General features: G+C 40.0%; 1 protein-coding gene across 1 annotated transcript in view; it reads right to left on the reverse strand.

Moving 5' to 3' along the window:
• Positions 1 to 27,946, reverse strand: part of LOC122810372 (mixed lineage kinase domain-like protein) — a 419,511-nt gene that overhangs the window by 378,172 nt on the left and 13,393 nt on the right. Inside the window, exon 2 of the mRNA XM_044081959.1 lies at positions 4,239 to 4,703. Within this exon, the coding sequence (XP_043937894.1) occupies positions 4,239 to 4,701 (463 nt within the window). The 5' untranslated portion in view covers positions 4,702 to 4,703. The remainder of the gene's footprint in view (positions 1 to 4,238; positions 4,704 to 27,946) is intronic.

The raw sequence follows: 27,946 nt of genomic DNA on the forward strand, positions 1-27,946 counted from the left end.
TATTCATCAGGGCAAGGCAGACTTGCAACGGATAGACGAGTAAATGATGGGTGCAACAAGTTCTTCAGATACACAGCGGATATAAAAAAAGAAAGCATGACATCTGCTTACTAACAAAAGGGAAAAGAAAAACAGGAATCTAGATGAAGCTGATACGAAGAATTAGTTCTTTATTTCAGTTTTTATGAAACAATGGGAAGGTAAAGTTCTAGCCTTAGATGTGACAGTTGTCAGGAATGGAAGCTGCCCTTCTATGTGCCAATATACCAAAACAGTCATTTCTATAACAATTGTTTAAGTCACTCTTAAAATATATAACCTAATGCTTCCTCTAATAACTAAAACTATTTCAGACATCAGCTACTCTCTCACAGAATCTATTAGCGCATCTCTCATTCCTATATAATCTTCTAACAAGTTGTCCAAAGATTCTCTACTGCTGTCTAGTTTACTCATGCTAGTTGTCTTATACAATTTCCATTTTATTATTCCACATTCTACTTTGGGTTTAATGTAATGTACAAATTTTATGTTTAATGTAACAATTTCATCAGTTCTGATTTCATAGACATTTACCTTTTTCACAATCTATAGTTTTATAACTATCATTAACCAATTGGCTGATGGCATCAGAAAACTTGAAATATGGTTCTACCAATAGGGTCTATATTAGAGCACCAAACTTTCAAAATGTCGAGTGTTCTAATATTGAACCCTATTAATGGAAAATTTAAAACATCGAACATACAGAACAGCGTATTTTTTCCTAGGGAAAAAAATTGCTGTTCCAAAACACATACACACAACACAAGCACACCAAACAAACAGCAATCCACACACATACACCTAAACTCTTACACCTAACCTATACATACACCACTAACTATCCACTTACCTTAACCCAAATCCTAACCCTAAGGTCCATCACTATCGCACAGTCACCTCACCTGCGGCCTAACCCTAACTCACCTACCCCACATCCACACAATCGCACACTTACCTGAACCTGACTCGTAACTTTCCACCACAGCGCTGAAAATACTGAAGCAACAGAAACGGAAAACCAAATTCTTTCCATAGGAAAAAATTTGGTTCTGTTTCTTCGATATTTTCAGCTGAAAATGGGCCAATATTAGAACACTCGAAATTTTGAAAGTTCGGTGTTCTAATATAGACCCTACCAATATACCCATGTACTCACATGCATCTGCAGTTTCAATCACTGAATATGAATTAAATATTCACCCTTCAGTCTCTGTCTCCCAAATCATACATGCTTAGTTTTTGATACATTTATCAGCATATTATTCTCTTGTGCCAAAAAGCTCAATTTAGTCAAGTTTTTTTTTGCAGACATGCCCTTATCTGTGACAGCTATAATCGATTTTTCAATTTTCAAATAATTTGCAGTTGTAAAAGACAGATCAGAAAGATGCAACTTAAACCAAGTATGGCCTTAGGACAAAGCCTTGTGGGGCACCCTGACTGGAGGCCAGGATTTCAACTGTATACTTGAGGAACTACATTTTTCTTTTTCTAGGTTTCTTTTCTAACTGCCCCCATGTACTGATTAAAAATAAATCTTTGTGATGAACCTAGACTGAAAAATTCAGGACTGATGTATAAGTTTCCATTTTTTCCAGTAATTCTGGATACGGCAGAAGATTCAAATGAACTATGTAAAACCCTGGAGCAGCCTTTCTTGATGTTTTGATCTACAAAGACACTGATGGTTATGTTTCCAATATTTACAGAAGTCCAGTTTTTCAAAGCAATATCTTGACTGACAGTGTTCACACACACAGAAAAAAATGTGTTGCCAAGGGTCAGTATATCAGATTATCCAAGATTATTTCTAATAACAGACATTTTAATGAACAATTTTTATTTTAAAATCTATGTTTTAACATGTAAATATCCTGAGTTTTTGAATGATGAAACAGAACATTTTGTGAAAATGAATAAAATTGTCAGGTATGTTCTCATTTTAAAACCATGCTTAGCTAAGTCCATCCATGACAACAGGCATCTCTTTGGCCACTCCATGGTTTTGCATCATTCATTTGACTCTTCCATGATTTTATCAGACTAGGTTCATAACTAAGAATTATTTTTAAAATCGATCACTAACATACGGTCATAGAACTGAAACCTTGAGACAACTGTAAATCAGGCAATATGGATAAATGTGACTGTTGCTCCAGCTGCCAATACATTCATGAAGGTCCAAATATAGTAATTAACAAATTCTCCAGAGTCATACCATACCATACCCTGGAAGATTTAATTGCTATACAGAGGGCATTGTGTGTGCTGCTACATAAAAAGCATGTTCTGCATACTACATTAGAAAAACAAGAGTGTAAGCAGCAGAAAAGATTCCCTAAACACTGCTGCAGCATTCATAAAAAGACTTTCAGCTTTTCCTGGTTAGGGGTTGCCACAGTGGAACTCTGGTCCGCTCATGATTGGCAGTGGATTTTTATGGTGCCGAGTTGCCAGCCCGCTGCCCAGCCTTCAACGAAGGCACGCCCATTCACGCTCGCACCTACCTGTGTGTCTTTAACTTCACTCGACCGTGGGGCAGACATGCAGACTCCACACAGAAGGCACTCCAGCCGAGAATCGAATGGGAGAATCTCTTGCTGTGAGGCGACAACGCTAACCGCTGCACCACCGTGGCTGCATGCTGCAGCATTCATAAGGAAAATAAAAATGCTTATTTAGGCATTCCCTGGTTTGTGCAGGTTTCAAATTATTGTTTTTCATCCAAGGACTTCATGGGGTGGGGACTGGGAAACTACTCTGCTTCACATGGAATTCCACTGGCAAATTGTTTTAAAGTTGCAGTCTGATACGTCAATCCATTAATTAATGGTACCAGCCTTTTTTTTTAAATTATGAATGTGTGAGATGTTTCATTCTGACAAAGTTCATACTTTTAGAATAAAAGTGTTCTAAATGCATTATTTTGTTCTGTGTTTTTGATGTTTCTTTGGTAGTTATTACATCCAGTAAGGCCTCTAGCACCACATCTTACAAAAGCCAGATGGGAGATTAAAGGTATGGGTTTGGGACCCCAACTGATGAGATTGTTAGAGATCACGTAACCTGACAGGGGTAAACAGTTGTAATTGGACTGAACCATCAAACAAGAAAATAGTGATTAGTGGAAGCAGAATGTTCACTACTGGCATATGTTCTGTTCACTTCACTACTGGCATTTGTTCTGTTCAGTATGTTTGCAACCATCAAGAAAATGATGTTAGACAATATGGGTAACCTGTATGCTAAGGGAAACAAGACTGAAGTGATGGTTAAAAATGGGCAGGCAATATCTGGGAAGACTGTGTGGCATATAGGAAGGGTAGATAGATGGCTACATGGGGTACAGCGCATAAGCATGCAATGTTATGTGCTTAACTAGGTGAATGATGGAATACCTGATGTGTTAGTGGGTGCACCATGCATCACAGTGAAGCAGTGACTAAGGCTAACAGAATGCTGCGATGACCTGCCAGGGGCATGTAGTCCAGGAATGCAGACTCTGTCCTTGTTTACAAGTGTTTAGGAGGTCTCAGTAAAAATACTCTGTTTAGTTCTGAAGGCCATACTCGGAGAAGGACTTCAACCTAGTTGAGGGTGTTCAGTGCAAGGTAACCAATGTGGTAAGGAGGGTAGAGAAGCGGAGTGTGTGGAAAAGTGTACAGTACCTGGAATATACATACTTTAAGCCGAAGGGAAACATTAATTACGACATGGATATGGCAGATTATTAGGGGGCAGAGTGATGGTGTACAAGTGAACAGGAAAAATGCTGGGAAGGCAACAATTAAATGGAGATAAAATTTAGGCCTGATGTCACAAATGGTACTTAATGAGAGGGTGTAAGGGCTGGTGTAGTGCACATACCTGCAGCAGCTTTTGAAATGCCTGGGAAAGATGGAAAAAAAGAGGGGAAAGTATGTGGAAGCACATATGGTTGGCTACAAGAGTCACGCATGGATCTGATAGCCTAAAGATATTCCACTGACATCTGTATATGTTGCTATGTGCCATGATCATGAATGCTTATCACCTTCTCCTCGCAACATGCAAGAGACAGTCTAAACAGAGACTGTGCTTAATAATTAACTCAACATTCTGGCTGTCAGACTGCAAAAATAGTATGTACCGTCGGTCAGCTGCTTCTGATTAACTCAACATTCTGGTCATCAGAAAGTAAGAACAATACGTACCATTGGTGAGCTGCTGCTGAAGAATAGCTAGATGATCTATGTCCTGCTTTGCATCTTCTTTATCTTCTATGTTGCACTTGGAGAAGGCTTCTTGAAGTGAATGTAACTGCTCTGCTTGCAATAGGAGACAAAGACCCTGGAAGGCACTTGTCAAACGCTCATTAATGTCAGAAAATGTCTGCTCGATTTTTGAGACAAACACAACTTTTTTAAATGAGTTTTCTTTGGTGTTCTTTTCTACAAAATGTTCAGCATCATCCAGAGTATGCTTCAGCCCCTGGAGGAGCAAACTAATGCTGGTGTCTTCCCCTTGTATCTCATTTTCCTGCAGTTTCTTCACACATTCCATTAAGATTTGAACTCGCTCTACAAGGCGAGTGCAACGCTTCTTGTTTGCTTTAACCTTATTATGGAGTGTATATATAGTTTCTGCAGTACTTAGTACAGGTTTTATATACTCCATTCCTGTAAAACAAAAAGAAAATATGATTTTACTTCAATAGCCATTCAGGCTTCCTAAACTTCTTAATGATGTGCTCACATCGCCTTTTAAAATACACTGACTAAACCACTAACAACACAACACAGCACACTAATATGTATCCAACAAAATCAATTTAACAGCAGGCAAATGAGGCATTATTATTGCACCTTACAACACAAGACTTCAACTATGTCTTAAACACACACACAAACATACACATACATGTATCCATGCACAGATACCATTTATCTCCATTAAAGGTAGCAACAGTCAGTAATCAAACCAAATTGATAATTTTTAACCCCCATATGACATAGGACTTCTGATGATCTCTGACAGAGAGAGAGAGAGAGAGAGAGAGACAGAGAGAGAGAGAGAGAGAGAGAGACAGAGAGAGAGAGAGAGAGACAGAGACAGAGAGAGACAGAGAGAGAGACAGACAGAGAGAGAGAGAGACAGAGAGAGACAGAGAGACAGAGACAGAGACAGAGAGAGAGAGAGAGAGAGAGAGAGACAGAGAGAGAGAGAGACAGAGAGACAGAGAGAGAGAGAGAGAGAGAGAGAGAGACAGAGAGAGAGAGAGAGAGAGACAGAGAGACAGAGAGAGAGAGAGACAGAGAGAGACAGAGAGAGAGAGAGAGACAGAGAGAGACAGAGAGAGACAGAGAGAGAGACAGAGAGAGAGAGAGAGAGACAGAGAGAGAGAGAGAGAGAGAGAGAGAGAGAGAGAGAGAGAGAGACAGAGAGAGAGAGAGAGAGAGACAGAGAGAGAGAGAGAGAGAGAGAGAGAGAGAGACAGAGAGAGAGAGAGAGAGAGAGAGAGAGAGAGAGAGAGAGAGAGAGAGAGAGAGAGAGAGACAGAGAGAGAGAGAGACAGAGAGAGAGAGAGAGAGAGACAGAGAGAGAGAGAGAGAGAGAGAGAGAGAGAGAGACAGAGAGAGACAGAGAGAGAGAGACAGAGAGAGAGAGAGAGAGACAGAGAGAGAGAGAGAGAGAGACAGAGAGAGAGAGAGAGAGAGAGAGAGACAGAGAGAGAGAGAGAGAGAGACAGAGACAGAGAGAGACAGAGAGAGAGAGAGAGAGAGAGAGAGAGAGAGACAGAGAGAGACAGAGAGAGAGAGACAGAGAGAGAGACAGACAGAGAGAGACAGAGAGAGAGACAGAGAGAGAGAGAGAGAGAGAGAGAGAGACAGAGAGAGAGAGAGAGACAGAGAGAGAGAGACAGAGAGAGAGAGAGAGAGACAGAGAGAGAGACAGAGAGAGAGAGAGAGAGAGAGAGAGAGAGAGAGAGAGAGAGAGAGAGAGACAGAGAGAGAGAGACAGAGAGAGAGAGACAGAGAGAGAGAGAGAGACAGAGAGAGAGAGAGAGACACACACAAAACGTGTATGCATACCACAGCTGGCACAACTATACCCAGCACAGTAAATGCGGCAACAGTCAATACTCACAGGATATCTAATAATCCTGTCTTTCCACATACCGTGCACAGCTATGACTGCAAAAGTAATTAATTATGACTTTCCAGTCACAACTTAGGGCTAACAAAATATGAGGAGGAAGACCTGCAGCCTAGTTCACCATTTTTATCCATTAAAGGGAACAATATTCAATAATCAGACCACAACTGGAGAGTGTGGCTGCCCCTTTTGAATAATGGACACTAAGAAGAAAGCTACTGTATACCTGGGCACAAAAGTCAATTGAATATGGCAGCACACCAGAGAAGTCAAGTCTTTCACGCAGGGAGACATGGTTGGAAAATTTCTGTTCCTCTGCTTTAGCAGATGAGCTGTATTGGACATCACATGACCTGAGGCAGGTGGGCAGGAGTGCAATGGAAGGTCAACCATCACTGTAGGGATGCGGCTTGGCACATATAAGGTTTATACTTTCATTGTTGTGTACTAGACTAAAGTCCACTAGGGCCTTTACAGGCCTAGCCATACATCATAAATGTATCCTCCAATCTTTGTACCTCAGAGGTAATTTAAGGGGTGCATGTGAGCTGGGTGAAGAATTACAGGCTGCCACTATCTATTAAGTCAAAAGTGCTAGATCAAGGGTAAATTTCTGATTTCTCATCCACCTGAACAGGTTTAGAGGAAACTTCTGCTTCACGTGGATGGGGAAGCTGGTTCCAGAAAAGAGTAATTCTCTGCCACACCTACCTGTCCCTCCCACATGTCCTATTTATGTCACAAGCAAGGTTTAAGTCCCTAGCTTGAGTGGTTCTGTTGATATTGGCCTTGTGAATATGCAAATGTTCCACCAGAGTGGAATCCATTGATGAACTACATGCCAGAGACAGATCACCTCTCAACAGTCAGTAGGAAACAGAATACATTGACAGGGTTTTGAGGCAGTCTGTATAGAGCATATTTTTAATGCTCTATTTTTTGTTTGGAACTTCTGTTGGTGTTCCAGTTGCTGCATTTACCTGGTCAGGTACATACGAAAAGTGGTGTTGTACTCAATGACGGGACTGATGAGACCTGAAAACATTGGTATGTGACCTCCTTGGATCTGGATGCCATGCCTTGTTTTAAGTTCTGCAACAGATCATGGTTTCCTTACTACATCATATACATGCTACTTGAAAGCCAGATTACTGCCTACATACATCCCCAAATCCCTGACTACTGGGTTTACTCTTAACGGTGTGTTAGCAATAAGGTAGTTTCCTAGGATGGCTGACTTCCCAAAGGGTATCAGTATACATTTTTTGGTGTTGAGTTTTAAGCCATGGCTCTAGCACCAGACTTTTGTCTGTGTTATTCCTTCTTGTACAATGTTTATGTCTTTTGGGGATTCTAAGACTGCTCCCAGTTTGAAATCATCCACAAACTTGGTCAGTTAAAGGCCTTTAACAGTGGCCTTGACTTAAGAAAGGTAAATGCCAAAAGGAAGCGTACACAGCACAGATTTCCGAGGCACTCTGCTAGTGACTGGCTTCTTTGTGGAAGTGGTCTCACTTATTCTGACTTTCTGGGTTCTGAGAGGCAACGGGCTATCCAGAGCATAACATGGGTTTATGCCTAAATCCAGGAGTTTGTTTACGATGCCCAACTGGGGTACTGTATCAAATGCCTTATCCAAGGTAGTGAGTATGTACCATCCTGCCCTCATCCATTGCCTTGGTGACCTTTTCAAAGAAGTCGACAAGTTTAAGTAGGCATGATCAACCCTTGACAAGGCAAAAGTAAGTTGGATCCAGAGTCTGAAGTTTTTCTATGTCATTATTAATCAACCCCATGATAATTCTTTCTATGGCTTTGCTTATGAGACTGGTCAGACTTATGGGACTGTAGTTCCCATGGATCATTATCTGACCACCCTTGTGTAGAGGAATGACCGTTGCAGTTTATCATTCACATGGCACAAAGCCTGTCTGGTAGCTATGACTGAACAGAGACTTCACTGGGCAGATAGGTTATATTTCGAGCTACTGAAGAGTTACCTGGGATATTATCAGGGCCCATCAATGCAGTGTTCTTAGCCTTAAAAATTGCCTCTGGGATCTGTTCCCTAGTGATCATTGGAGGAGGTTATGTTTGATATTTTCTGGGGGTCGGCTGGGACAAAGCAGGGGTAAAATTAGAGCTGACTTTGTTGGCCACTAGATTTGCTATGTCTTCTGTCTCCGTGGGTGTGGCTTCATCACTATATTTGCTATGCCTTCTGTGTCCATGGATGTGGCTTCATCACTATATTTGGTATGTCTTCTGTGCCCATGGGTGTGGCTTCATCACTAGATTTGCTATGTTTTCTGTGTCCGTGGGTGTGGCTTCATCACTATATTTACTATGTCTTCTGTGTCCGTGGGTGTGGCTTCATCACTAGATTTGCTATGTCTTCTGTGTCCGTGGGTGTGGCTTTATTTCCTACCAATCCTGCACAGTGTTGTGCTGCCTTTGTGGTTCTGGACATAAACAAAGTAGGCCATGTGGTTGTCCTTGGCTTGGAAGGCTATTTTTATCTAAAAATAGTCTTTGGTAGACTTTATTTGCTGTCTTAGTGATGTGCTTAGCTTGATGAGAGAGATTTTATCTTGCTGGGCTTTGCACTTCCTAAATTTAGCTATGACTCTTTCCTTTTTGTTGTACAACCTATGTTTAGATTCCACCAGGATGGTTTGTTTTCAGTTTGTTCTGGGTTTACTTCTGGTAGGCAGAGCTATCTCTGTGCAACTGTTAACATTATTCTACAGGATTTCTGAGAACAATTTCAAATAGGCTGCTGTGTTCTCTGGATTTGAAGGACTTCAAATTGTGTCAAGTTATCACGTAGTAATAGGAAGTTAGTCATAGAATAGTTTCTGACTTAGAGTTTGCTGATGGTACTGAATTGACTTTTATATCAATGGAGACAGCTTTATGGTCTGACCTTACCAGGGAGGACACTACACTGGGGTGGTGGTTGGAGCATTCTCCCATATTTGTGACTACCAGGCTCACTATGTTTGCAGGCCTAGTGGGCATATGGACTAACTTTTTCAGGGTGCTTGCATTTACAAACTCTGTCACTCTCTGGGCTTACAAGTTTGCAGGTGTGTAGCATTCCCAGTTTAAAGATGGGTAGTTAAAGTCACCCATGAATATGGTATTGGGTTGAATGATGAATGGTAGGTCTGACTGTGAAATATGGGTTTCATGTGACATAGAGGGTGAACTATAACCTGCTAGTATATGCTATGCACCTTACGTATGGTAATTTTAATGTGGAGAAACTCAAGTCAATACTGTTAGACACCATGGCAGGGAAGACATTGTCACTAGCCAACAGTAATAAGGGCCTAATTATGTGCCATACTTAACTGTCTTTTTAACCATGTTTATTGTCATTTAAAATCAAAGGGTGCCAAGAAAATGCTCACTGTCTATTTAACCCTATTTATTGTCATTCAAAAATAAAAAGGGTGCCAAGAAAATGCTCAATTGTTTAGAGAGTATAATCATTATTATGGATGAAAAGACTGTAAAGTTAAATCTTCCTTCCTGTTTGGCAGCAAATGAAAATGAACAATGTTAACAGAATGGTTAGAATGTTTACTAAGACTGTTTAAGCTTCAATTTTATCTTGTAACATATGACTAGCTTACAGTGTTTGTAGCTGCAAATCTGTGGAGTAATGACACAATAGGAAGTTCAGAACATATTTCTATTTGTTTTTTCCTTCTTTTAAGAAGTAGACACTGGGGGAGCCTTTCTATCACTGGGTTGTCTACACTATAATTCAACCACTATCTTGGGCATCCAGGGTCTGGATTTTCATGTTATTGCCAAAGGGAGAGGTGCTGACATTCTTCTAGCCCAAGGGACATCTGTGGAACACGAGAGGGGAGATACTCAGCATCAGAAGGTATTTGACATTATCAAACAAGCTCAAAGGTCTTCCAAGGGAATACAAACAGCAGTTATGTCATGGAATGTAGGAAGGTGTACACGGCCAGTACGGATAATGAGGGCATTGCATAAAATAAAGGTAGAAGGAGTGCACATAGTGGGATTACATGACACAAAGACAGTCTAGTAAGTTCAAGCCAACAGAATATCCACAAATAATAGTGCATCATAAGCCAGGTGGGGGGAATAAAGATGTGCTGTACGTATTTCTTTGGTCTTTGAAAGTAGAAACACTTAGGATCTCACAAAGTGGAATGGGAAGAGGAATTAACTGGGAAGGATTGCTCAGTGGAGAATACTGGATAATAGGTTCATAGGTTCATACTAGGCTATCTGCCCTAGGGCATTTATAAGCCTAGCCAGAGTGTGAATGGCTTTCGCCACCCATTTTAAATTAATTTTGCTATGCCCTTTTTCGAGGTTAGTATACTGTGCCTCTGTCTAACAGTGACACAGAAGTGATACCCAGGGTAAACCTATGATCTCCCATCCACTCATCAAGATTCCTCTTGAAGACAGTCAATGAGGGACTCTGCCTAACCTGGACTGGGATTTTATTCCAGAGTGAAGGGAGCCTCTGGGTTATGAATCTGTTCCTCCAGCATGTCCTATTTATTTCAGTGCTGAGGTTCAAGTCTCTCGAGCACGTAGCTCGATGGGATTTGGATTTTCTGAGGTGCAGCATGTCCATTAATTCCGGGCTGGACATGGCTTTATACGTCAGGCACAGATCGCCTCTGAGCAGGCGGTATGCCACTGAGTAAAGCTGGAGTTTCTTTAAATGGGCAGCATATGGCATCTGTTTGAGCCCTATGATCCTCTTGGTGAGGTACTTTTGGGGTCTTTCCAGTTGCTGCAGGTGTCTGGTAAGGTACATCCCGAAAGGGGCATTGTACTCAATTATGGGCCTGATGAGGGATGAGTAAAGAGGCACGATGACCTCCCCTGATCTAGATGTGAATTCCTTCATGATTAGGTGGGCTATATAAAATGTTTTTCTAACCACTTTGGCCACGTGGTTGTCAAATGAGAGATTGCTATCAACTTGGGTCCCCAGGTCCCTAATTACTTCTTCTGTACTTAATGGATTACCACCTATGTGGTAATTTGTGGGCACTTTGTTTTTGCCAAAGGGGATGACTATACACTTTTTGGTGTTTAGCTTGAGGCCATGGCTCTGGCAGCAGTTGTCTGTTTCTATGAGGCCCTTTTGGAGGATGCTTGTGTCAGCTGGAGAGTCGATTATGGCGCCCAGTTTGCAGCCATCTGTGAACTTAGTCAGCCACAGTCCTTCCATGTTGGCCTGTACCTCAGAGAAATATATAGGGCACAAGAGAGGTCCCAGGACTGAGCCTTGTGGGATGCCACTTGTAACTGGTTTGGAGTCTGACATGGCTCCAGCAATTCTAACCATGTGGGTTCTGTCCTTGAGCCAGTTTGCAACCCATCTAGTGACATAGGGGTTTATATTTAAGCTGGTGAGCTTATCTATAATGCCCGAGTGGGGTATTCTATCGAAGGCTTTTGCGAGATCCAGGTAGGCTGTGTGGACCACCTTCCCCTCGTCAATGGCCTTGGTGACTGTTTCAAAGAAATCAACCAGGTTTAAGAGGCAGGATCTGCCCTTAACAAAGCCGAACTGGGTAGGATCCAGTGTCTGTAGGTCCCCAATATCTTTATTTATGAGGTCCATGATGATCCTTTCCATAGCTTTGCAGACCAAGCTAGTCAGGCTTATGGGGCGATAGTTTCCAGGATCCGTTGAGGCACCACCTTTGTGGAGAGGGACCACTGTTGCTGTACGCCACTCTTTGGGTACATATCCTGTAGTAAGGCTGAGATTGAACAGTAGTTTTATGTTTGGGTTTAGCTCTTCTTGGAGTTCATTTAGGACGCAGCCCGGGACACCGTCTGGTCCCATTGATGCTGTGTTTTTTGCTTTGGAGAGGGCAGCTCTTACCTGAGCATCTGAGATGTCAGGGGGGCAGCACTCTGCTGGGATAAATATTTGCCCTTTTGGTGGGGAGGGTGGGAGAAGTTTGCACTGAATCTGTCAGTTAGGATGTTGGCAATGTCTGTGGGTTTGGTGTATTTTTTGTAATTTTGGACTAATTCTGAGCATATCTGGGAATTCCCACCCAGGTTCCTAACCTAACTAAAGAAAGCCTTGTGATTATCCTTAGTGTCCTGTGCAATTTTTCTCTCGAAGCTGGCCTTAGATGATTTTATGAGTGCCCGTAGTTTTTTGCTAATACTGATCAGAGATGCCTTCCCTTTTTGGGATTTTGCTCTATCATGTAGTAGCTTCCTCCTTCTATTGTATAGTTTGTTTATGGCTGGGGTCCACCAGACAGGATGTCTGCCTTTGGAGGATTGGGTCTTGGTTTTATTTGGGATTGCATGATCCATGCATTCCTGAAGGTGTTCATAGAATTCGTTTATACAGGATTCTGTGGTCTGGGCCGTATTTTTCACAGGCCCGGGGGCTTTGAAGGATTCCACCTCGGTTTTGATGACTGTGAAATTTGCTTTAGAGAAGTTTTTCACTGTGGTTTTCAGGGCAGGGGGTGGAGTCGGGATGTGAATATCCAGTGAGATTAGTTTATGGTCTGATCTTACCAGTGAGGGATACACTTCTGGTCTGGAGCATAGAGTCCCCATGTTGGTGATGATCAGGTCCAGTATGTTTTCCCCTCTTGTGGGAGTGGTAACAAGTTGTTCCATAGCATTTGAGTTTATAAATTCTAGGAACCTTTGGGTTAGGGTGTTGGAGCTAGAGTAATGCTCCCAGTCTATGTTTGGGTAGTTGAAGTCACCCAATATAATGGTGTTTGGAGAGACCTTCATATTTTCCAGTGTTCTCAGGAAGGCCGAGTGGGGTTCCTGGGTTTGGGAGGGTGATCTGTAGCAGGCTATAAACTGGAAGGCAGTTTTACCCACTGTTAGTTGCACATGGATAGTCTCTGATGCTTCGTGCTGTGCCACCAACCTGGAGGTGTGGGTATCTTTGACGAATATTGATACTTCCCCTCCTTTTGTGGTACGGTCCAAGTTTTGGGGTCGAAAAGCATGGTATGAGGTATAACCTGGCAGTGCTGGGGTGCTCTCGGGAGCCTTGAACCAGGTTTCTGTTACTGCACAGATATCGATGTTCTCCATGCTAAGGAGAGTTTCGAGTGCGTGCATCTTGAGGTGTAGACTTCTGGCATTGAGTAGCATTACTTATCCCTTGTGATACCTATGGAGGTGGGTTTGTCTTTTGAGCCTTGCCTAAAAAGGCACTATGAGTGTAGCAAGAGCCTTTGCCAATATCCGAAAGCCCAGGGATGACAGGTGCAAGCTGTCCCTAGCAAAGCATTTTGGCTTGTGGAGCATGTCATACCAGGCTGACAGGCATTGGATCCCCTTTGAATGACACCAATACTTAAGCCAATTGTTGAAATTGATCATCTTGTCTTCATATTGTGGCATCATTCTTAGTGAGGGTAAGATGCTACTCAAGGTCAGGGTCATACCGGCCTGGGCTACATGCTCAGAGAGCTCCTCTATGTCTCTTTTCATGTAGTCCATGGAGGTACGTCTCAGGTCATTCACACCAGCATGGACAGTGACTGAGTCATATTTGTACTTGCCTTGGAGTGACCTGAATGCTTGTGTTATGTGGCGGATCCTAGCGCCCGACAGGCAGCTCACCGTGACCTTCTCCTTGTTCAGCCTGGTGAGCGGGACGTCAGTGTGCCTGACGATAGAGTCACCTATTACACATGTATCAGGTGAGTTGTTTAGCCTTAAGGGCTGTGACTGTTCAGCACACTGACTTTGTGAGCTATGTGTTGCATGTGTTTTGTTTTGGGGTAGCGGTTGCTTGGGTGTCTGCTTTGGAGGTCTCTGCTACTTAGGCGGATTTTTATTTAGATCCTCCGAGTATGTTTTCGTGTGTTTATGTGTTTGGTTTGCTGTCGTGGTAGGTCTATGTGAGACTGGAATTGTAGTGAGTGTGGTTTCCTTCTCCTCCTGACTGGTTTCGCCAGTACTGAGTTGAGAGAGCTTAGCCTCCAGTATGGCTATATGGTTGCATCTCTCACATGTGTTGGAATTTGTTGGGAGGAGGAGAGGGTTGTCTGTGTACATGAGGCAGTTGTAACATTGCCTCAAGATTCCCAGATTCACCAGCTGGACCAGAGAGGAGATTGACAACTGACCTTTGCACATGCTAGAATAGTACTGGGAATTCCTTTATAATTGAAAAAAAGGGCCAATGGGGAACGAGGTACTCAAGGGGAGTTTGTGAGGGTGTAGTGCTTTTAATATTTTAATGCTGACTTATATAATTGCTTTAGTGAGCAAGTGCCAGGTAACTTAAATGCAATGTGTTTCAGGTAACTTAAATGCAAAAACGACAAACAGTAACTTTCTTTCAAGTCAAACAAGGAAATAAGTACAGTAAGCAATGCAAATATCACTAGGGATCCACAGAAGTGCTGAAAAGCCATGTTTTAGGTGGAGTTAGCATTTCAGGGAAATAATAAGCAAACAAACAAGCAGCATACAAATAAAGCTAGATTCAGCAGGCGTGGATCTAGTCTATGCTACAGCAAACAAGGTGTACCAATTTCAGTAAGAAACAGTTCAAATATGCAGGCACTATAAGCCTTTAACCAGAAATTCCCAGCTCAGAAGGGCAGAGTCCAGCCTCTCCTCCCACAAGAGTGCAGACCACGAACCTTCTTAATGTAAAATAACTGGCCTGAAGCCCAAGTGCTTAAACCAGAACTAATACACTTTTAGAATAACAGACACTGAGCCCTCAATCAGCAGTTCACAACTTAGAAGGATGTAAGCTACCTGTCCTGCCACCACAGTGCAGGCCACAAACCTTCCTAATGTAAAACAACTGGTCTGAAGCCCAAGTGCTTAATCCAGAAGACTTAGGATGATAGCTGCACTTTAATCAAGTTACTACCAAGCAGTAATAAATACAATTGAATACTTTAAAGAATGCCTGGATTAGTGCTCAAGTTATACAAACAAAGCTAGATTCAGCAGGCCTAGATCTAGTCTATGCTACAGCAAACAAGGTGTACCAATTTTAGTAAGAAGCAGTTTAGATATACAGGCACTATAAGCCTTTAACCAGAAATTCCCAGCTAGAAGGACAGAGTCCAGCCTCTCCTCCCACAAGAGTGCAGACCATGAACCCTTTTAATGTAAAATAACTGGCCTGAAGCCTAAGTGCTTAAAACAGAATTAATACACTTTTAGAATAACAGACACTGAGCCCTCAATCAGCAGTTTCCAATTTAGAAGGATGTAAGCTACCTGTCCTGCCACCACAGTGCAGACCACAAACCTTCCTAATGTAAAACAACTGGTCTGAAGCCCAAGTGCTTAAACTAAAAGGCTTAGAATGAGTTACACCAAGCAGTAATAAATACAATTGAGTACTTTTAAGATGACACAAAAGCAAAATAAAGTAGGAAGAAACACAAATACAGTAAAAGCAGATTTTTTTTTTTTTTGAGTGTGCAAATGAGATGGGCCCAGGAGTTACAGGACAGAAACAAGTGCAAATGCAGGCCTTCAAATCAGAAAACTGAGAGAGATGGAAGACTGCCCAAACGACCAATAACTACAAATTCTGGGTCAGAACCACTCCTTATGTGGTAGACAGGTTACCTATTGCTTACCACTCCCACTGATAAGCTAGAAGGCTTCCCTCCAACACAGAAAGGCTTGGGGGCTCAGAAACTTACAAATAGTCCTGGATACAGCAAATCTGTATCTGGAACACTAATTACAGGAAAGGTAGGAAACAGGCTTACAACTCAGACAGCGACAAATTTTTAGGCCATTTAATATGAATCTGGCATACATCAGTACAGGGGGCCCGATCCTGTACCTTGCTGGGAGACTTTAATTTGGTACTAGATGAGAATAAAGACAGACTATTCCATAAACATGAACCACATGAGAAATGCCAGGCCCTTTCAAAGAGAAACAAATCAAACTTAAAGCTCTGCAAAATGGACTAGTCAAGGGCAGATGGAAAAAGACAATGCTAGGGAGGGACACGATACTGAAGAATGAAATTTGAATGATGGAAACCAATAAAGCAGAAGATGAAGTCATGCATAAGCGGCATTTCTGGTAGCACAGTAGAGAAGGTGACCCTAAAAGAATAGCCTGGTTCTTTAACAAATAGCCACCAAAAAATGTATTTAAAAGGTAAAAGAACCTGTAGGAATTGTCAGAGAAACAGACTCAGATGTCAGCGAAAACTTTAGAGCCTATTATGCAGAATTATATGGAGCTGTTGATTTAAGGCATTCTACTTATTCGACATACCAAGAAGCTAAACTACACCCTGTATCTGCAGAATACAAGAACAACATTAGCCAATCAATTACATACTAAGTCATTTGTTTGACTAGACACTAAATGAAAGCAAATAAGGCACCAGGACCAGATCTTTGCAAAAATACTGGCTATTAGACTGGACAAACAATCAGCCTCATTAACAGCAGCTGGCCAGAATGAATTTGTGAAAGGAAGGGCAATCCCAGATAACTTGAGGACAACTAGAGGAGTTTGGTGTTGTTTTCACTTAAATATGGTCAGTCATCTATCAAGGGTGGGACTGGTCTTGTTAGAAATAATAAAGGTCTTTGATAATGTCAACTGGAAGTTTTTATTCAAGAAGTTTTGAAATGGAAATATGCAGATGAAACATTTATTGGGAGAACAGAATTTCTATACATTAACTCCTCATTCAGAGTCCTAGTGAATGGAGGCCTATCAGAAGTAGGGCAGATCGATAGGAGAATCAGGCAGAGTAGCCCCCTTTCCCCAGAACTGTTCAAACTGGTCATGGAAGAACAAACGAATGAAGTTAGGACCTATGTAAAAGGGAAGTAACTAAACATGGGGACAAAGTACTTCCCATCTCTGTGCCGATTATTGCCTTTTGATGAGGACTGATATAGATACAGTCCTGTCAAGGGTACGAGGCATATCCAAAAAGTATCCAAACTAATGATTAATGAATGTAAATCAATACATGTTAAAATAGGAACTAGTCCAACAGTCCCACTGGACTGTGGAATTCTGACAGCCACCCTGCTAAATATCTAGGATTATTACTCAATGGGAACTGGAAAGCAACCATATATATGTTAATCTTAAACAACTGGTGGATAAGACCAAGACACAACATCTCCCTAATAAGATTTATATGATAATGGGCAGGATTAAAGCTCTCCGAGTAATGGTTCTTCTTCACATATTGTACATGTTTAGGAATCAACCTATCCCAACAAATCACCCTAAATTAATCCAGTTACAGAAGATGCCCAATGACTGAGTACTGGAGGCCCTGGCAGGAGGATCTTCTTAACTATTACACAAATGCCTCCGGGTGTTGGGGGGGGGGGGATTCTACCACAGCTGTCAACATTTGCTGTAGCCTGACAACTGACCTAGTTACAGCAGGCATACTAATATCAAGATATCAATAAAATACTGGACACACACAAAAAAAAAAAAGCACCTTTTCTAATAGCTACCTCCACTATTACAGCTATCGTCTGAAATTTCAGAAAAAATCCATAGTGAAGAGCCAGTATGTTGGAGTGACCCATATGGTATCAGATGAAAATATGTTTATGGTGGAATGTGATAAGCTAATGAATATGTTTTTAAAGCGAGGATATCCCTTGGATTTCCTTGTAAAAATCAAAAATGAAGTTGTGAATAAAAGGTTGAATGGGATATATTGCCCTCTATTGTGTAATGTAGTTGGAGGAAATCAAAATATAAACCCCATGGTCAGGATCGAATGTCCGTTTCTGACAGAAAAACCTTTTATAGTAACTTATTCAGCTGACGTGTTTAGTATTGTTAATTCTATTTTTGACAACTGGTTTGTTTTCTCGGCAGATGAGCAGTTGAGAAAACTATTAAGTGATAAGCCAAAAATAGTTTATAGAAAAAAATAAAAGTTTTAAACAAATTTTAGAAAGGAATTTGGTCAGTAATGGGGGAGTTAAGAAGGGTATGTCCATTGTAAGCAATGTAGTTATATTATGGCTGAAGAACGTTTTTTTATTAAAGGACAAGTTTGTGAAGTTCATGGATATTTTAATTGTGAGTCTAGTTGGGTGGTCTATGCAGCCTGCTGGGAGTCTTGCCGAGCTTTAAATAGAAGTAAAACTTCAAGAAGGTTAAAAGGCAATATTTATGAGCATGAGTTTGAAATAAAAAAGGCAAGAAAAACTAATGCATTACATAGGCATGTGCATGACTACCCGAATCGTAAGTTGGAGCAGGTCAAAAAAGATCTGAGAGGGTTTATTATTGATGAACATTTATTGTTTAAAGAGTTGCTTTGGTAAATAAGACTAGAAGCCACAGTGACTTCAGGTCTAAATGAGGCGTGCTCTATTCTGCCATTGCTCAAAATAAAAAGCTTATTCATTTAAAATATATGTATTTTAAGGTTTATTAAACATATGTATTGTTTTATATATATATATATATATATATATATATATATATATATATATATACATACATGTATATATATATATATATATATATATATATATATATATATATATATATATATATATATTTTTTTTTTATAAGCCACGGTGGTGCAGCGGTAGCATTGTCACCTCACAGCAAGAGGTTCTCCCACTCGATTCTCGGCTGGAGCACCTTCTGTGTGGAGTCTGCATGTCCTCCCCACAGTCAAGTAGCATTCAAAAGACATGCGTGAATGGTTGTGCCTTCATTGAAGGTTGGGCGTCGAGCTGGCACCTCGGCACCGTAAAAATCTACTGCCAATCATTAGCGGACCGGAGTTCCGCTGGCAACCCCTAACTAGGAAAAGCCAAAAGAAAAACAACAACATTGTTTAGTATATATTTTTATTGAATAGTTGATGTTATGTTTTCATATAACTGGTTGATTACGTAATTAGTTATTTAGTAGAGTCATGTAATATTTTTTGAATGTACATTAACTGAGTGTGTTTATTTTATGGTAGTTCTGAAATAGTCCCATTTGGGATGAAAGAGCTTAACACTACTAGTAAACTTGATTACGGAAGAATTGCTGAGTATTTCCATCGTTTTTTTATTTTTATTTCTAGTTACCACAGCTCCACACAGGAGAATTATCTTCACCACTGGCCCCTGAAATAGAGGGCCAGAATATACCACAGGAGTGGCTGAAAGTACTATACAATGAATGTACAGAATTGGGGTGAATACGTATTAGAGAAAGGACCCACACAAGTGATCTGTGGTCACTCCTTGATAATCAAATACAGCAACCCTAGTTCTAGGGATCAATAGACTTCTTGAGGTATAACAATGAGACACCAGATGTTATCTCAGTTTGGGACAGACAGAATGAAGAGTTTTCTGAAAGGCTGTACAGAGATCTGTCTTCATGGCAAGGAATGGTTTACCTTCCTGCAAATCCACTAAGTATGGAACAGAGCTATACACCCAAAAAGTACAGGGTGTAGGACTACACCATGGGAGAAGAGTCAGAGGATAAGGAAGGAACTGATAGTTCAAATCTACAGAGATGTATAGGGGCATAAAATGAAGGTAACCAGGCTATTACTGAGCACCAGACAGAACAGGTTACAGGGGGTAAACCTGAATGAGACTGAATGATGCATGGTATGGCTATCAGAAAAAAAGCTAGAGAAATGGTCATGATGTAGGGACCAACAGATGAGGCTGCTGTGTACGTGATATCTTCATAGATTCATAGGCTGATACCACGCTAATGACCTGGGAGGCCTTTCTAAGCCTAGCCAAGTTTTCCCAAAAGAATAATGATGTCCTACCTCTGTCCATAAGGGACATGGGTGCCAGGCCTGGTCTAATTTCCTATTCCCCATCCACATGTCCAAGCTGGGCTTAAACTAGGTAATAGACAAACTCAGTTTTACATGGATGGTTAGCCTGTTCCATAGGATGGGCAGTCTCTGGGACACACATCTGTCTCTCCAGCATGTTCTGTTTAGACAAAATCCAGGTCCCTAGTCCTTGCATTTCTGGTACGCTTTGACTTACAAATATGTAGGAGATTCATAAGTGTGGGGTTTGCGGATGCCTTGTAAGCCAGGCATAGATCACCCCTCAGCAATCTATAGGAGACTGATTAGAGGGAAATGGCTTTAAGGTAACTCTGCATAAGGCAGGCTTGGTACACCTTGTATACTTTTTGTAAGGAACCTCTGAGGTCAGTCTAGTTGCTGCATATGCCTGGTCAGGTACATACCCAGATCCCTGACCACTGGGTCGACTCTTAGGGATGTATTATCAATATGGTATTTAACCAGGATGGTTGACTTCTCAAAGGGTACAACTATGCATTTCTTAACATTGAGTTTAAGGCCATGGGTTTGGCACCATTTGATAGGCACTTAGAGGCAACCTTCCTAAAACATTCACCACTTACCACAAAGGATTCAGGCTATGAGATGTTAATGAGCTGCTTCATGCAGTCCATGGTTTGATCCCCTCATCTTGCAGTTATCCATTGTATAACTCTGAGCAAGTCACTTAACTAAACAGTGCTTTGAGGCTGAGGCTGAAGAAGGTCCATGTTCATCAATGCTTCACCCCACTGCTAATAAGTAAATATTGAAAGAAGCTTGCAATAACAGTTTCAATCATACAGGAATATAGCCTATATCCCAGAATGAATAATCGAGTTGTTTATTAAGAATACAGACTTTTAGTGGACAAAATCAGGACTGATTTTGCATGGTGAAATCACTACATACATCAGAGTGGCATAAGAAAAAAGCTACCAAAGTGAATGTGGTATCTAGATTATTACAACCTTTATGTTAAATACTTTCACCCAGAAAGAATGCGGTGATAGTATTTGTAGCATATTTGCACATTCTCTTTGTGGGAAAAAGAAAGGGCATAAAGAAATTCTGAACATATCTCACTTACCAACTGATACGGAAAGGGACTTGAAAGTACTCAGTATTTCCGGGACTAATTAATGTCTCACAAAACAAAATACACTTATCTGGACTGACAAGGACAAATGGCAATGATATATCTCAGAGCACAAGTTGTGAGTTAGTCTGGAGTTAAATTTATAGAAAAGGTTAACAACATAAACAAGTTAACAATAGCAGTGGCTATCCAAAAGGAGCAAAAACAAAAAGTTTTCAGGGTGATTTTCAAAAGCTAGATATAAGCTTGTTGGAGCTACTGAAATACAATGGAAGAATAATTCAAAAGAGATTTCAGACAACCCAAAAAATAAGATAAGTGGAAAGAACATCCAATGCACAAGACAGAGAGAGTGAGTGGAGCCTTTCCTCATGGATACATAGAGGAATATAGTCTTGCATGTTAAAGAGTTGTCACAGAGAATTTGACAGCTGTTTTTCAATTTGTGGCATTTCCATACCGATAAGTCATGATTTAAAAAAGATGGACACAAAGACAAGAAGCCAAGAAGTTGTATCCCTCTCCTGCTCAAAGTCTAGTAGCAGTAATACAAGAAAAATAAGAACATAACTTTTTAAAGCCAACAAGAAGATAAGAAGTTCATCTTGATATACAATGAAAGATCTGACCACAAGATGATATTGATTGAAATAAAAAATTAAATCCAGGGACATAACCTCTAGGAACTATTCCAAGGCTAACCTCTTTCTACTAAGTGACACCCAATAAACACCACAGCATATGCCGAGCTATGTACAAAATCTCTGTACAGCTATATTGACGGCTGTATACAGTGAGCTGCGCCCATTTGTATTAAGAATAAGACAAACTCAAAATATAATCCACCTTGGCAGAATCACAGTATCAATTGGTTATACAGTAATAGAAAAACAATTTTGGCTAAACACAGGAGGATCAAAGCCTTACATACTTAAAAACAGGCAACTAAGAAGAATAATTAATACTTCAAAGGCTAAACTTGAAGAAAAAATAGCTTCTCAGGCAAAGGACAGCCACAAAGCTTTTGGTAGCTATGCTTACAGCCTCAGGAGAAACACTGCGCAGACCTTATTGCAAAGGGCATCACCCACATTGAACCAGAGACAGAATGGAAAGATGATGGGGTCCGAATGGAGAGATGAAGGGGTCTGAATGGAGAGATGATAAATCAGCAACCAAAAGGGAGTACTATTGTTGGATGTGAATTCATCCTCAAGTCTTGGTGAGTACCTTTACAAGGTGGACCCTGTTTTTCACAAAATCTTACCAAGATGACACTAATATATAGACTGTACTTTATATAGCCTATACATTGGACAGAAGTAGGTTAAAAAATAAAAAAATATATAACTAGGTGCACAAGGCCCAGGATAAAAAAGTGCCCAATCCTAGTAGGCACAGTGGTGCCAGGACAGAAAAAAATGACAGTGTAGAATCCTCAAGACATAACAATATTACTACAATTGGGATAGGCAAGGCTCAGGATGGCCTCCCAGTTGTACAAGGAAGTAGTAGTCCACAAAAATCACAAAACCTGATACACCAAAAAAAGAGGTATAAAGATGAGAGAGTGGACTACAGAGGATAAGAAAAGAAAGAAAGTATGCATTGTTACTGTCATGAAAGGAGATGCTGCCAGCACAGCTATCTGGAATTTTTGTAAACAATTATATGTCATGTGTGAATATCAACATGATTCATATGCTTGTGTTACAAATGTATTAGAATTGTATGTCATATAAGATGGTTTGTACAGACGTGTGCTGAAGAGATATTTTGTAAAGTACTGATCTTAAAGATGTAACCACAGCATGTCCTATTGGAAAAAGAACAGAAATATGCATCCACTATTGTAATTGTTTAAATGCATATTTTAACAGTGGAAACTGGAAATACAAGTGGTTAATTTCAGAACAATAGCTGAAATTAAATTACTTTATGGCAGGAAGGAGATACAATGTCTAACACTAGAGGTTTACCGTATTTACTCACCACATCTGCCTTGCTGTTGTAATTAAGTTAGTGTACTAGGGAATACTAATTCTCTTAGGTATAGTCAGAAACATAGCAAAGCTTAATTTAGATATGTTTCTTTATTTAATTGAGACTGTCCTGCATTGTTGTTTTAAATATTTCCTGTGATTTTGAACTCTGATGTTACTGTGATTATAAACTGACATTATTACTTATTAAATATATTTAAACCTTTCATTGTGGATGATATTTGTGGCAGATATTTAAGATCTGAGAGTATTTGCATATTTATTTGTTGATACTGTGTAGGCCACTCCTCACAGCCTTGTTCTTGGTCAAACTATCATTTGTATTAATAGTAACATTACACAGTAAGACTGGACAACCTTTGTTAAGGGCCTCAAAGTAGCCGATAAGGAGCTGGCTGGTGGCAGTGAAAGCTACCTTATAGTCTGGGCAGAAGGGGGCATAGCTAGTAAACCAGTGCCAGCCTTTCTCAGGTGTGTGTGTGTGTGTGTGTGTGTGTGTGTGTGTGTGTGTGTGTATAAATCAAACCTCAAAGTGTATGTGTGTGTCAGCTACTTGGGCAGGGACATGAAACACTGGGTGGACAGAGACGGTGCTGGAGGTCTTGGCTTGGCCACTCAGCTGAGATCTCAACTCTATAGCTGTGCCAATGGGGAGTCTTACTGGGGATCTGGAGAAAGAGGGAGAAACCAGCCCCGGACTGACTGTGGTCTCTGTGTGCTCTTAAAGGAAACTGCACTTGATGCAGAGTACTGTATCTGAAAATAGTGTGTGTGTACATGTCATCCTCCCAAGTGTACATTCCCCATTGGTGCTAGTGGTGAGGACTGAGGCACCTTGATTACTGATCCAGTGCCAGGGATTCACAGTTACTATTATCCAAAAAACCAGGAATTTCCAGACAGAAGATATACAAAAAGATTGAGAGAAATTAGAAGAAAGAAAAATACTTGCACAAAAAAAACTGTCAGAAGCTTCAAATAAAAATTTGTGTTCATTAATACAACAGATTTATGAAAAATATTATGCAGACCAAGAAATCTTGGGCCGTTTGGAAAAAGAAGCAACTGAGAAAGTGCGAAAATATAAAGAACAAAATCCTGAGATTTATGAAAGTTATAAAAAATAAATATGGACATGGGAAAGAAAGAGAGACCTGATATGGTCCAATATTTATGCAAAGGAAAAAGCCAAACACATAAATATAGAAAAAGCAGTCCCAAAGATATTTAAAGAAAGCTACATGCAAAGGTATCTAGATATGAAAAATTTCACAATACAAAAAATAAGATCACAAAGAGAGAATGCACAACAGAAAATTAATAAAGTAGAAGTTAAAAAAATAGAAGCCGAAGCTCTGGAATCTGAAGGATTTAGTGTAGAAAATTCTAACACAGGTTATATCAAAGAATGATGGAACAAAGGGTCTCCCAAGTAAGGAGAAACAGGAGGAGCAGGAGACATCTGAAGAACAAATATGGACATGGGGAAAAAGAGATTTAATATGGTGGAATATTTATGCAAAGGAGAAAGCAAAACGAATCAATACAAAAAGAGCAACACTGAAGATATTTGAAGAGAAATACAGGGAAAGGCATTTGGATATGGAAAATTTTACAATACAAAAAATAAATAAATAAGAAAACAAAGAGGAACAGTAGAAAAGATGATTAGTAATGGAGAAGTTAAAGAAATAGAAACTGAGGTTATGGATTACCTGCTAAGTGAAGGATTTTTACTGTATAAAATCTAACTCTGATAATACCACAGCAGGACACAACAATGGATCCCCAAATTAAGGAGAAACCAGTGGAATGGGAAACATCTGATCAGTTCTCATCTGAAGATATTTTGGAGCCTTCCATAGGAAACTAGTACAAAAGTGCCATTGGAGTTGCACAGCAAGGGAAGGAACAGAAAACTGTGGCAACTCTGATGCAGTCAGTGTTGTGGAGTGATAGGCCAGTGAGCTTCCATATGAAATAGCAATAGATGATGCAGGATGAAACTGAAGAGAATGTAACACAGGAAGATGCTCTGGAACTTTCTGTAGAATGCCCACAGTAAATGGACAGCAAAGAATGTGGCCTCAGTTTAGAAGAAAATGATCTAAGAAAAGAGTTGCTTGATTTAAGAGATGGCCAGACATATTAACATCAGTTCGGGAAATAGACTACAGAATGTCAAAAGAATACAAAAAGTTAGAAGTCTGACAAAGCAAATGAACACACTAATTAGAACTGCTTATAGAGATTCATATGATATAACAGAACTAAATACGATATATTACTGTGCAGCTAAATTAATAAAGTCCTACCACAAAAACACAGGGCAGTATGGGAAAGGAAGGAGAGAAATCAGATGCCATCATGGAAGCATCAAATAGAGAAAACTATAAAGTAATTAAGACAAGAAGTGTCACAACTGGAAAAGTACAGAAGAGAGAACAGAACAAAAATACTCAGAAAGATAGACATAAAAGCAATGCGCAGTATCAGAACAGATCAGGATCTATCGTTGACTATCACAAGTAAACTAAAAATATCAGCAAAGTAGAAAAAATAAGAAGATATACAGATAACTATAAAGGAAAAGTACAAAATAAGCAATTTATTGATGGCCCAAAAAGGTTTTATAGAGAACTGGGAAACAGGGCAAAAGGAATTGAAACACCACTAAAAAGAAGAAATAGATACATTTTGAGAAATACCTATGAAGATTCTGTGGAACATAACAAAGATGCTGAATGGATAGAAGAAGTAAAAGAAAGAATAAGAGGTTCAAAGCTACAGGATATGAAATGGGATGAAGTGACAGCCAGAGAGATTGAGACAAAGTTAAGAAAACATCCTAATTAGAAAACCCCAGGCTCAGATGCAGTACCTAACTTTTGGCTCAAAGTATTAACATTTTTACATGAAGATTTAGCCATGAGTAAGAACTATTTATATGCACACTTTGAACATACACCAACTTGGTTAACAGGAAAAGCAATACTCCTACTTAAGGGCGAACCTGCAAGCTATCCAAAAAACATAGAACTGTAGAACTATAACTTGCCTTCCAATGACATATAAATTACACACTGGAATTGACGCAGACAGAGTTTAGTCATTTAGAAGAAAACTCAATCATGCAATAGAGCAAACAGGTAACAAAAGAAGGTCATATGGAGCAAAGGATCATTTGCTGTTAAATAAAGTCATAATGGAGAACTTTAAAATGGGGACAAATCTAAGTATGGCATGGATAGACTACAAAAAGCATTTGGCTGCGTCTCCTGAGATTGGTTTCAAATCTGGTTTGTTTGTGGCGTACTGGCATTTGGCAGTATCCCACATCCATGGATAAAAGAGTGCTTACATATACAAAATAGACCTTACACTGAACGATTACATTACAGCGACTATGAAAACAGTGTCAAGCCAATTTACAGTTAAGCTATGATAAAGGACAAATTATTATCCCAGGGATAAAAATTCAAAGGGGAATATTCCAGGGTGACTCTGTCACTGCTGCTGTTCTGTCTTGCACTTAACCCATTAAGCTGTTTACTTAACAGATTAGGTCATGGCTACAGTTTGGAACCCAGAAAACAACAAAATGTAAAGACTTCTCATCTTCTTTTTTGTGGATGATTTAAACTGTATGAGAAAGTGAAAGCATAACCTTTAAAGCAGGAAAACTACAGCATCAAAAAAATACCAGTTTGGGACAAAAATGTGATATAAAAAAAGGAACTTAAGCAACAGGGAGTGTATAAATATTTGGGAACTGATGAAGGATCAACAATAAAACATAAACAAGTTAAAATAAAACTCATTAAGGAATATTTAAGAAGATTTAAATTAATTCTGAAAACAGCATTGACACAAAGGAACAAAGATCAAGCTATAAACCAGTTTTGGAGTGATTGACTGATCCCAAAAGGTGTTGAATCGGCTGGACAGGAAAACAGGAAGGATGCTTCATGCTTATCAATTGACTTATAAAAGTCAGTGTATACCAAGACTATATATTTCCTATTCTGAAGGACATATGGGCCTTCTTGAAATTGATTACATGTATAGATCAGTAGGACTGCATACATATCTGCTGATCTCACAAGACCCAAACATAGTGAAAGTTTTAAAACATGAGGAGAATGAGTCTTAAGATGACTTCCCTGCTTAGTTTAGCAGAAACATATCAGTGTCACGCTAGAATGGAAATCAATCCAGAAGTAGATAAAATCAGGCATCAACTGAATGTGCCAAAAAAAAACAAAAGAAAGAATGTAAGGTGAAGGATCAAATGAGAAGGCAAGAAATGTGGGACATGCATAAATATTGTTGCAAGTACAGAAAACTCTTTGAACAACCTCATGTTGATCAGGATCAAATGCAGGAAAGAGGTGAATTTAAACTAAAAGATGAAAGGGTAATATTGATGGCCCAAAATAGTGAACTACGCACATGTTGGTTTACAAAGTCCATTGAATATATGGGAGAAACAGACAAATATAGGTTTTGTAAAATAGAATTGGAAGCAACAGCACATCTTACTGCTTGTTCGGACATACTAATAGCAGGAGGACTGTATACTGAAAGACATAATAATGTGGCAAGACTGTTATATCGAGGATTGTGCAAACATTATAATATTGAAGTAGATGAAAAACATTAGAAACATGAGCCACAAAGCATTACAGAAAATAGAAGATGGCTACAGTCATTCCCCTCCACAAAGGAGGTCCAACCACTGATTAAGAAAACTACAGGCCCAAAAGTCTGACCAGCCTCATATGTAAGGCCATGTAAAGAATCATCATGGACATGATAAATGAG

Source organism: Protopterus annectens, chromosome 8.part1, assembly GCF_019279795.1.
Source record: "Protopterus annectens isolate FY-2018-M chromosome 8.part1, PAN1.0, whole genome shotgun sequence".
NCBI classification, from domain to species: domain Eukaryota; kingdom Metazoa; phylum Chordata; order Ceratodontiformes; family Protopteridae; genus Protopterus; species Protopterus annectens.